This window comes from Physcomitrium patens, chromosome 14 (assembly GCF_059467195.1).
Source record: "Physcomitrium patens ecotype Gransden chromosome 14, ASM5946719v1, whole genome shotgun sequence".
Classification (NCBI taxonomy): Eukaryota; Viridiplantae; Streptophyta; class Bryopsida; order Funariales; family Funariaceae; genus Physcomitrium; species Physcomitrium patens.
Genome location: NC_143423.1, coordinates 15,585,025 through 15,597,767, shown reverse-complemented (window position 1 = coordinate 15,597,767; position 12,743 = coordinate 15,585,025). Strand labels below are relative to the sequence as shown.

At 36.7% G+C, this 12,743-nt stretch overlaps 1 protein-coding gene across 1 annotated transcript; it reads right to left on the bottom strand.

The window, feature by feature from the left end:
* Window positions 1–5,277: 5,277 nt before the first annotated feature.
* On the bottom strand, window positions 5,278–8,582 carry LOC112291941 (uncharacterized). The gene is made up of 3 exons (XM_024539970.2): window positions 6,954–8,582; window positions 6,328–6,690; window positions 5,278–6,216 (listed from the first exon to the last, which is right to left on the bottom strand). Exons 1-3 carry the CDS (start codon window positions 7,932–7,934, stop codon window positions 5,770–5,772), a joined length of 1,791 nt encoding a protein of 596 aa, XP_024395738.1. The 5' UTR covers window positions 7,935–8,582; the 3' UTR covers window positions 5,278–5,769.
* Window positions 8,583–12,743: the final 4,161 nt, after the last annotated feature.

The following is a 12,743-nucleotide window of genomic DNA, read 5'->3' as shown; positions in this document are numbered from 1 at the left end:
AATAGAATAATTAGAATAATTTATTATTTAAGTCATTTCATGTAATAATTGGCTTTTAAAAAGTTACAAAGAAAAAAAAATAGTTGAAAAAGAAAAAATCAAGTCATTAAAGCAACTCCTAAAATTTTAAAATTTTATTTTTTTAAGACCAAAATCTATGCAAATTGATGCAACATATCTTAAATTTTTTACCATATAAGAAAAGATTCAACATTGTGAAGAAGGATTGTACTTATATTATAAAGAACCTAAATACATTGCTTAATATTATCCAAAGAAGCATTGCAACAAAAAAATGTAAAGGATGATTGTCAATAAAGATAATATATTAGAAATAAATTTGTCCAATTTCAATAGTAATTATGATGTTGGAATCTTATACAACTTCTAGTAAAAGTCATATTCTTTTTTAAAAATCTTTGCCTTGTTTTGCAATAGATAATTCTTTTATACCTAAAATTTATAAATTCTTCAATTTGCTAGATTCAAAAGCTTTGGCTTGTTTTTTTAAATGAAGACTTCAATCAAAAACGTATTATATCTTTAATAAAGAAAATAAAGTCTATGCATATAAAAAGCATACATGATTGTTTGTTTTTCTTCTTGAGATATTACTCATAAAATTATCCATGTATAAGTAGCAACAAATGGTCTTAATATTTTAATGATATTTAATATTATTAGATTTTTATAATATAGTCATTTTAATCTTAATATAAAAAAATAGTATAATCTTTGTATAAATTGTATTTCTTAAAATCTTAATTTTTCTATAATATAATTAAGATTTTTATTACCTAATTAAAAAATTCATAATTTTAATACAAACAAATATTTATTTGTAAGTACAAGAGCTTTTAGGCATGCTAAAAAAGAAGATTTAAAGAAAAATCATTTTTTAATTTTATACCACATTCATCCCTAATACAAAAATAAATCTACAAGAAGCACACAACTTGATATACATAAAATAAAGAAATAAATAAAAGACTATATTTTAAATCAAGTAAAAATATTTTGAATATAATGTCATGCCTTTTGAATTCACAATTATATTAGCTGATTATTTTTTAGAGTTTTTAAAATGATTTTTTTTGTTTTTTATTTGGATAATATTTTAATTTATTCTAAAAATACAAAATAATATGAAATTTATGTTTATTGTATGTTATAAAAATTTAAAGATGGAAAATTATATGGAAGAATGTAAGATGGAAAAAGATGGAAAAAGATGGAAAAGTGTATATTCTATACAATTCAAGTTGAGTTCTTAAGACATATTATTTCAAATTATGGCCTAATAATGGATCCTAAGAAAATTTAGACTATTATAAATTAAAAGATTTTAAGAATAATAAGAGACATTAAATATTTTAAGGATTTTATTAATTTCTATTATAATATTATTAAGCTTTTTTTTTTCAAGTCATAATTCTACATATACATTTGACTTGCAAAGCCAAACTTAAGTAGAATGTAGAAGCCAAAATAGCATTTCAAGTAATAAAAATAAATTTTATTACATCACTAATCTTATATTGTATTGAATTTTGTAAGACATTTTTATAGAAGCAAATGCATTGGACTTTGCCTTGGATGCATTGTTATTACAGATAGTGGCAAATAATAAGATATTATAAATATTTTTTATTTAAGAAATTTTTAAGCAATGAAAATCAATTATTAGATTTAAAATAAAAAAGTCTTTATAAGTATGGATTCTTTTCAAAAATAGTACTATTATTTAGAAGATGCTTTTAATTTAAGAATTTTTCATATAAATCGTAAAATTTTAAGTATTTGAATATCATCTTATATTTTGAATTATTATTAAACTTATTAAAGTATGTCCTTACTAAGATTTATATTCAACATCACCTATCAACTAAAAAATCAATAAATTTTATCAAAATCTATTTTTAGATATTTTTATTTTACATAAAAAAATATAAATTAAAAAAAAATCTTCTAAAATTAAAAAAATATATTCAAGTAATCAAATTAACATCAATTGTTGATTCAATATTTTTTAATAAAGTTCAATATAGTATGACTTCAAATCTTTTTATGCATGATATTAATAATATTTAATATAAAAAAAGTTATGATAGTTATTTTAATCTAATTTGGCATTGCCTTGAATTATTAATTATTAGAGGTAGAAACCATTATTGATTGGATTCTAATATTTAATATAAAGAAAGTTATGAAGGCCTCAACACTGATCAAATAAAAAATAAAAAATAAATCTTTTTTTCTTGGTATGAAACACTATTGATGATTGAAAAGATCTATCAACTATCTTCACAAAAAACAAAGATCAGAATACGTAGCTAATATAATTGCCACATCTTAAACTTTTTTAACATATAATCATTGTTCTTTATAGAACTTATTTGTAAAGCAAGGATAATATCATGGACATCAATATTGGAATTAATAATTAAAAGAATAAGAAAAATTAGATAGAAGTAAAAGTAAGTAAATTTGATAATATTTTTAGAAAAATTACTTCAAAACTTCATAGATGTAGATTGGACTTAACAAATATTTGTAGATAATTGAAAGGTTGAAAACCTGGCTAACAAGTTGTCCACAGATTATACATGTTGACCATTTGTTTATAAGTAGTCACTTATTATACAAGTTGGTCATATAACTCACATGTAGAATATTTGTCTTAGAAGTTAGATATGTATCTCGCAAGTTGGACACATATTGAATGACCTATTGAATATTGCCATGTAGTTTTGTAATTATATAAAATATTATATGTAGTCTTGTAATTATATAATATCTTAAAAATTAATATATTATAAATATAATCTAATACGATTATATATATATATATATATAATTTGATAAATAGATGTAATTTGAAAAATATATTAAAAAATAAATACATATTAATATATATTATAATATTATATTAATGTAAATAATAAAAAATAATAATTAAAGTAAGATTTTTTTAAAAATAAAGTTATATGTGGTTTATTAAAATTGATCTTTTAAACATCTAAATAGTTTAAATTTAATAAAATTAATTCTTATTTGGATATATATATATATATATATATACATAATAACTGAAATGATAAAAAAAATTACTTAGTATTTTTTGTATGAATTATTTTGTTTTTTTTTATCTATAATATATATTTTTTTATTGACTTTAGATTGTGAATCTATATATAAAAGTATAAGATCCTATTTTAAGAAATATCTCATAAATCTTAATTATATTATGTAATAGCCAAATAGATTTGCATTGACAATCAAATTCCATCTATTATATTTAAATCAATTATCCCAACAACTAGGATTTGTGGATATTTTGTTTGTTAAGTTTTTTAATTAAGAATAAAAAAACACTTTATCTATTATGAAAAATACTATAATAATAAATTCTAAAATAATAGTAGTAGTAAAATATAATATATAGGATTTTCTATATACTAAAAATAATTTTAAAATTTTCTTCTTTTTCATACTTATATTTATATTAAAATTTCTAAATTAATAATAAATAAATATATATATATATATATATATTAAAGATGATATTACATTAAAATTTTAGTATTTTTTGGATATAAAATCTAATGTAGAAAAAAATTACATATTTTAAAAATACTAAAAATATTTATTTTAAAGATTATATTTTCATAATGAATTAAATAACATTAATGAAAATATCAAAAATCTTTGTCTTATAATTCTTTACATGTTAGAAACTTTTATCTATTTTGAGATACATGTTACAATTACTTGAATATAATTGCATTTTTTGTCAAATTTATTTGTAGAAACTTTAAAATGTAAAGTATTTATATAAATACCTATATTAAAAAATAATTTTAGTTAGCTTTATTTTAGATAATAATTTAATACCACTCTAATGTAATTATAGGATGTCTTGATACCTTATAAGTAGTTTTATTATTGATTTATCAAACTATGATGTTTAATAATTAATCGATTAAAAAATTTGTATTTAATTTTTATAAATCATTTAAAATAAAATGTCATAAATATAAATAGTTACGATTTTAAGATTACAAGTACAAATTATATATGACCAATAATATGTTAAGAGAAAATTGACGAATCAAAGTTTTTTGAAACCAGTCCAAGGGGGTCTTTATACTTAGAGGACAAGGTGAGAAACCAGAAATTTTACATTCTTTGATTGACTGAAACATACATGCTTCACATTTTTCGCCAATCAAAAGGATTTAAAAGTTGCACCTCTCACCTTGTCCACTACGTATGAGGACCTTCTAATAATCCATAAAATAGACAAGATGTACTTGGTAACAGTAGGGTTAACCAGCGAAGAAGGTGTTATGAATTTGGAAGCATTGTTTCTTCACTCACGTCGATCAATGCACTGAGTATACCAAGTTTGTGTCAAAAGAAAAACAAACAGTGATCTGCTGAAAAACTGGCTGCTGAGTTGTGTGGCATCACAGACTTGGCACCAGCAGTCTGTAGCAGCACCTCCTTAACATCCCCAACCAGTCCACGCAGGAATACTTGACCTTTCCAGATTAGCAAAACCAAGCAAGACTGCAGCTATTCTCAGAGCCAGCAATGGAGCCACGAGTGTCTCGAGGAGTGTGCCGCAGAGAATGCGATGCACCAAGCAGCTGAATGTTGATCCCAGAAACGCAGCAATTATCTCTCACAACGTTGATGTAGATTCTGCCAAACGTCTTTATATGCCAATGCCTTCCTGCAGGTCCCATTAAGAGTTGTTGACAGTACCCATTTGCTTATTCCCATGCAGGCTCATCTCCACTCGACACCCACCTGAGCGACACCCATCCTCGTGGCAGAAGGTTCCAGAAAATGCTCAAATTAGTCAAACTAGTACTGCCTGCCGACGCCAGACTCAGCTGCAAGGTTTATTTATAGCTTGGATTGCATCGGACTTCGAAGTCTCCCTCTCTCGGGACGTCTGTGGGAGTTGAGTCCGCTGATTAGCGTTTTTTTTGTATGAGAATGAAGCGCATCCTCATTGGTAAGTGCGCTCTTGAAAGGAGTTCGGTCACACATGACCTGGATACTTATTCTCCCGTAAGATTGTTCAACAATGTAATAATTAGCGGGCTTGAGGTGAAGATCGCTTCGTTCCAATGCCAAGTCAAAGCTAACTGTAGACCATCCTGAGGTGTCAAAGTGAAACTTGCAGCCGCATAGCAGATTCTCTCATCTTTCAAAAGGGTAGTGGCAAATAAACAAGCGAACAGTCAGAGGCATAGGACAAATGCGTTTATGTTAATTTTTTTAGAATGTATATTGCGAATACCCATAGCACAGTAGGAATTAGGGAGTTTGAGAAGGCTGTTTTATATTCACACCAAGATAGTAAGCTATCTCTGTATAGGCCCTAAAATAAATCTGAGATCGACATTATAGAGATGCTAATTCGCTGTACAAGGCGCCGGGGAAGACTCCTCCGTTCCTGGAGGAGGCTCAAGTGTTCACGATAAAACTGCTACGCACTGCATAAGTGTGGGTGTCTAGGCTGTGATCGAAATTGACCACCTACACAAAATCCACCAGACCCCTGGAAAATTTACGGCAGCGAAATAGCAGCTGGTTCATGTTGAAAGGCTATCATCCATACGATCGCTTATGGTATTCGGTAGAGAAACTCTATTGCGCATGTGCGCAAACACGCTAGAAATTTGTACAGGACTCTTCAAAATTGTCGTCAATTGCCTCCTGGCTCAGGAAATGTCTGTATGCTGTTGCCATCCATCAAAACTCCACCTTCATGTGACCTACAGGGAGCTGATATGATCCAAGGTGGCCAGCTTGTTGTTGCAGCTGGGCCATGTGCATGACGCTGGGCAGCGAGTCGCCCCATCCCGTAGTCTGCGAGACGAGATTATTGTCGAAAGAGTTCACCATTGTTTGCATCTCGGCAAAGTTACCAATGGGAGTGCTCATGGTGCGGTGAGAACTTCCATCGAAGCCATAGCCCAAATTTGCTTGAAAGTGATCGAAGTTGCAATGCCCATCTAGCATCGACCCTCGCTGCTGCGGAAGCTGTTGCAATCCAAACGCTGCAGAGCTTGTCGAATCTGAGGTACAAAGAATGTTTGACAACTGCGACTGCAGAACCTCCTCACTGCTCAGGAGGCTCTCGAGTGTCAAGTGGTCTGAAGGAGCAGGGTGCACGGCCGCTACCTTCATCGAAAGACTCTGCAACACAAAAAAAATGTGGAAGTTAACATCATAACCTGATATGAATTACAGCAGATCCCTATCACCACCTTCAATTGTGTATAGAACGGCGGAGAATGAGGGATGTACCTCGACTTGACGTTGGAGGGACTGGACGTAATTGATGATTTCATCGAGCATGACTGCTTTGCCAGTGACTTTGCGGCAGCCAGGAACAAGGTCCTGCAAGTACTTCATCCGCTCGCTAATCTTTTCGCGGCGCACCCGCTCAGCCAGGCTATGGCTGTCAGTAGCTTGGCCTCTCCGAGCCCGCACATGGATGTAGTCCTGCTTCGAATACTCCGTGAGCTTCTGGTTGCCCTCCTTCTGAGTAACTTTTGGACTTCCAGCTGACTCGAATGAAGTTTCACTTGAGGATCGCTCACCCTTAGATGTTGGCCTGCCATCCTCTCCTTTACACCGCTTGGGCTTCGAGTTCTCTTCGTCTGCAATCTACATTGGAAAAGTAAAGGAAATAAATACACTACAAAATTTTAAAATTATTATTTTATTTTATTTTTTTAAAAAAAAGGTACCCAAAAATTCAGGCTTAGTACACTCTAACAGGAAATAGACATAACTTTGAAGCACAACCTGTTCACAATGCTTGTATGACAACACAACCAGCCTAGAAACACCTGAGCATGCTCTACAATTTTAATGCAAATACAAAACCACTAGGCAAAACACCAACAATATCCAGGGTGCTGGATTACCTTGGAGTCGGGAGACACAAGGTTTTTGTCAACGCCGGGCAATTTCTTCCGCTTGTTGCGAGAGGCAGTGTCATCATGGTTAGGTGCTGATCTTGCAGGTGACGCAGCGCTGGGGGAGCGCACACCCTGGCAACCTGGTTGCAACTCCGTGCACGAAGAATTGTTGGTGAACTCCTGCAACGCTGCTACTTCGACCTCAACGTGAGGAATTGCGTCCACGGTAGCCTCAGTTACTCCCTCAATGGCTTCCAACTCCGGCTGCACAGATGCAGCGGCAGCTGGCACAGTACATTTCTCCTCCAAAGCGGCGCCCTGCACCAACTTAGCTGGCGATGGCACCATACCGGAAGCTGGTCTTTGAACTATCTGTGGCACGTACTTTTCAGAGTTTACACCAAAGCTTGAAAATTTTGTGGCACGCTCATCAAATGCAGGGTCCGAGTTAAACTGCGCCAATCTGTCAACGTTCGGCGACGCTTCGTGCAGACCAAGACCGCCTTTCGAAGGATCCAAGGTAATGCCCCCGGTGTCCAAAGAGCCCCATGAGTCCAACCGCTGAACGCTCAAATTCTTCCTGGACTTGCTCATCACATCCCTAATCCTGGCATCTTCCATGATGCCGCGGCTGCCACTGAGGCCCCACGACGAAGGTGGCAACGTGGTCGTGAATCTGCCTTGACTTGGATTCAACCAGTCATTGGTTACGGTCGATCGAGGGAACTCTGGTGTGCTGCAGCCAAAATTGGCATCAGCCATGATCGGCATCTCCTGCAGAAACTGCCACGAAGGGTACTGAAGAGAGCTGGCGATGGAAGGTCTGGAGTGAGGAAATGTCCCGCAAGCAGACGGCTCGACGATCTTTTCCAAACCTGAGGAGAATCCCATGGTATCGGCCGAGGGATACAAAACGGGGACCGTTGCACTCCTGTTGATGCGCATACCCATGAACGCTTGATCCGGTGCGGGTGCCATAATTGCCATGACGCACAATTGTTCTCTAAGGTCTCTAAGGAATCAATTTCCAATCGCGTCCGCTTCGAATTACGCTGCCATCCAGATTGCTATCCACTCTACACAAACGTGTGAGACAGGTTTAAGTGAGGAATGGAACAGTGCATCTCGCAGCTCCCAAATCTGCTCGTGCCTAACTAAGGTCGTAATATCGACAAAGATCCACTCAAATTCAGGAATTCCACACAACTCCTCCCCGCGGTAGCCTAAGCTTGCCTGAGCTTCGACTTCCCCGTCAAACTCAAGTATTGGACGTCTAGACCACCCTCTGCGTCGTTCAAAGCAGTACCCTCGACTGTACAAACTGTCCCTTGTTTCACTACAAACACTCCTAGCTCATCTCAGTATTCCAATACTCTGCTGGTTCTCACAACTTCGTGTGGTACCAGTACGTATGGGTATGACCGCACACTAAGAGGGAATGACCGCACACTAAGAGAAGGACCGACCTCTAGATCTTGAGAAGGTTAGAACTCCACAACTGCGACCATTACAACACAGAAAAGAGGGTGGCAGTAAGAGATTAAGGTGGGAGAGGGGGAGAGCACATATTTGAGCACAAAAAGGGGAGAGAGGAGGCAGACTGGTTCAGTAGCTCTGTTGCTGCTGCAACCGATAGGCTCTAGGCTTCAGCTCGTAGGCCGATTGTTATATGGATCAGGCGCCCGTGTTGGCTAGGCTAATCCTGCCAAGCTCATCCGAAGGCTAGCTTCTTACATACAGCGCAATGAGCGCTACAAGGGGATTATTATAATTCCTCCTTCGGTTGTCGATGTAATTTTGAAGCCAATCTGCCTTCATTGCCACCCCATAATTCAAGTCCTTTTTACCTGCCACGCTGCCAAGCTGAGCGGCACCTCAGGCTTGTTCGTGGAGCCAAATTTCTTTCCCTCACGTTGTATCTCTCTTCCTCTTCCTTTTCTAATGCGCTTTACCCTTTTTCCTCAGCTTATCTCGCAACCGAGTAACATTCACTCGTCTCACTCCATAACCACATTTTAATACTCAACAATACGAATCAGCTCATCCAACAAGCAAGTTGCAGTCAAAGATACCTTAAGGGATTTGTCAGAAGAAGAAGAAGAAAAAAGCGTCAGACTGGTGTTGTAGGTGAGACAGTTTACTGAAGGCGTTGGTACCAGCAAGTTACATCGACATCGACTTTGGGTTGGGTCAAGCTTCACCCTGAGGTGAATGTGTTGAAGTTTTTAGACTCGTAGGCACCGAATAATATCTGTTTCGCCCACTGCCCTATGACACCCACTGCAATGCTGCTCTGGTGCCAGAGCATCGGTTTAAGGTACACGGGCTACAAAACACTAGAAACGGGACTGGGGCAGGTTTTTTCTTCTGGTCTCTTTGACGATAACTGCTGGTGCGTGTACGATTTCAAATGGTCCTTAAAGCAGGACGATTTTACAGGAGGTGCCATTGACCCAAAATGAGGGAGGGAGAGAGAAGGTGATGGGGATGGGGAAATAAAAATCACTCTCCTCCTCCTCCTCTGCTCACATTTCTTAGGACTAGCTGGACTCACAGAAAAGGACATGGAAAGCCATTCCTTTTAAAAACCTGTACTCACTGTGAAGTTAGGGGAACCTTTGACTGAGGAAGAATTTCGTATTTTGCTGGTCACTTGGCTGATCCAGAGATGCTGTTACAATGGTCCTTCAAGGTGGCATGCTGCGGTGTATGCACGTTGATGTAAACCAGGACATTCCATCCGTTATCCGGGATATTTTCATCTAGTACAGTAGAGAGGAGAGCGATTGATAAAACCCTTCTCCGGTTTTCTGCGGGTTTATCATATATATATATCTATATATATATACAACGTTTTAATTTTTTTTTTTTTTTATCAATTGGGTCTTTATACTGTCTATAGGCCATTTTTTGTGACGTTTTAATTTTTTTATCCATTGGGGCGCTATACATGGAGCTACATCATCAGTGGGTTAGGATGTCAGAACTCCTTTTGTAAGAACTTCTCATTATGGCGACGTGCAACTCATTCAACGTAAATATCCAACATCCATGTAATTTGACCTAGACCATTCTAATTGGGAGAAAAGGAAAGGAGAAAAGGAATAAAGAAATATAGAGAAAGAAACTAAGAGCGAAAATCTTTCCATGGCCTTTGAGATAATCAAGTGACAAATGTATATGGATGTAGCTAAAAGGCAGCGAAATGAACCCTAGGAGGCCAGCAGAGCACCGCACAAATCTGGTGCCGACTTCATCCATTGTCCTCATCCAATTTAGATGGGGCAACAGAAGGTTCACATCCTCATTCTAAATGGCATGTGTCCAAAGCCTTGACCAGCAAGAATTTCAAATCCGAGAACAGCAATCATTTACAGGCATATAAATAGAACGAATTTCTTGGATTATACACGCATTTAGGAAAGATGTACAGTTGCTCATTAAAACTTTTTCCTCCCCACATGTTCCTTTTGTGAACACACTAATACAGAAGTAAAATAATTAATTTTTAAACATGGGTTATTTGGTATAGTTGTCGGATTATTACTGCCCCCAAAAACAGAATTCTTTCTTGGCTCTGAAACTCTTTCAAACTTGTCAAGTTGGATTCGAAAAGGATTTGTATCCTTAGTGATGAATGATGAAATTTCATCCACTGGCATCCGCTGATGGAGAGATGAGTGGGTGGGTGGAGAAACACGGGCAAGGGCAGTGGGAACGGGCAGGAGGGAATGGCTGCCCGGCGTGGTGCACCATCCACCAATCGGTCACCAAAAGAACGGCCCCGTTGAATGAGAGCTCGGTGGGTTCGACGAACCGGTAAAAAGATCACGGTAAAAAGGTCGGCATTGGGAGGGGTAAATAAGTCGGCATGCTGCGAAAAGGCGAGATCCGGTTTCCAGGCATCATCGAGCGGGGCGTGCCTCCCACTTCTGAGCTGTAGGCAAATCCTTTCTTTCCTTTTTTGGAAGTGGTTTATTCGCTGCTCCCTCTTTATTTTTTCTCTTTTTCAGAGGAGAGGAGCTTTACTGCGCCCTCCCCCCCCCCCCCGACCCTTTCTTTCCTTGGGATCTGGATCACTCTCAGAGACCCATACCGAGTGACGCCGTCTTCCGTCCGCTGCCCCTTCCAGACACTGCCTGGGAGGGGAAAATTGATTGACCAGAATGGGCTTGGGTCCATCATTTCTGTACGAAATCAAGCACGCTCGCTTATTCTTCTATTATAGAGATTTTTCACTCATTGCAACGTGTATTTCACCCTTTATTTATTTTTTACTATTTTGTCTTATTAATACACTTTTTTTGTGTATTCAGTCAAGATACTGGAGAGACCTTTTTTTCCACTTTTGTTTTGTTTGCAATCTGAATTTTACCTGTTTTTAGACTTGGGCTTAAAAAGAACAGAGCACTCTGTGCAAGGATGTGGAGGAAGGGCTTCAATGCATGAAATGGTATGAAACTCATGGCAATGTCAAACATTCTGATTTGCTAACAGATTCAGAGGGTGGAAATTGAAATTAATATGACAATTAAAAAGCATTTGTGCTTAATATTCTTTACGATAAGAAATTGACTTTAGGGGAAGATGTCCCAAAACCACTGTTCCCACCAGGACATGGATTCTTCTGGAAACCATTGTCCAGCTGGATGTTCCCTCTTTGTTCTAGAACTGCAGAGGGTACATTTTGGCAACATGATTTTGATGTGTTCATAAATTTTGAATCAGAGGCAAGCCGTTTTATCATTCATTGTGAAGAGGGAACAGAACTCAGATGAGGTGTGGGAGTCCAGAATGCCAGAATTGATTTCTCATGCTCAGCATGGGAGTAAGAGGGTTTCCTTTAAAAACAGCAACCAAAGAAGACTAAAACTACACACAAAATCTGAGTACCTTGGGTGCACGCTCTATAATAATTCTACCATACTTACAATATCCTTCTCCTCTCAGAAAAGAAAATTTCTTTAAATTGTTTAAAAACATTTTTCACAAAGTACTGTTCAAACAATGCAAAGGAACTACAGCACCTAGCAGAATTTGTAGAGATATTCTACAGTGAATTCAAGTCCACACATGGGCACATCTGGTTTTGGGCACCCTTGCACCAGGTCAGCACCCAGGAGCATTATGGTTTGCAAATTTATATGTTTTGATTTGAATGAAGAGATGTTTTGAAATAGGCTTGTTCCTGCACACCCATTCCATCTTTCTATTAGTTCACTTACAGCCATAATCAGAAGTGTGATCAAATGCCCACTTGTTCCACTACCTCTTCAGGCTCTGCAATTCTATTTCCCAATAGGATGCTTCCTGGGCAACCCTATCACAATATCTTTGCAACTGGATCCATGTCTTCTGTTGATGCCCAAGTTGCTGGGAACATGTGACAAGTTGCTGCTGGCCTGCTAATGCCACATCAAATCATTCCTTGCCAGATCAGCAAATCAACTCCACTATGCATCCAAAATGGCACCTGGTATTCTCAGTTGGGCTGCTTTCGATGTGTAAAGATGGGGATTGTTGGAGTATGTTAGGATGATTTTCTAACTGATTTTCAGACAATCACTGGAGGTGGAGTGGATGTGTGTGCTGTTGCCAACTGGTCAACTAGGGCTGAGCTGGCAGTAGCCCACTACTACCCATCTGCCTCATCAGCTTTGAAATCACTCAAGTTCAAGTTCTCTATGGGGCTGAAAATAATCTATATGGCAATGGGTGCAAGTGTGGGCACCAATTTGATGGTATGGGTGCAAGTGTGGGCAAACAAAAAAAAACAACCTAACACACACACACAAA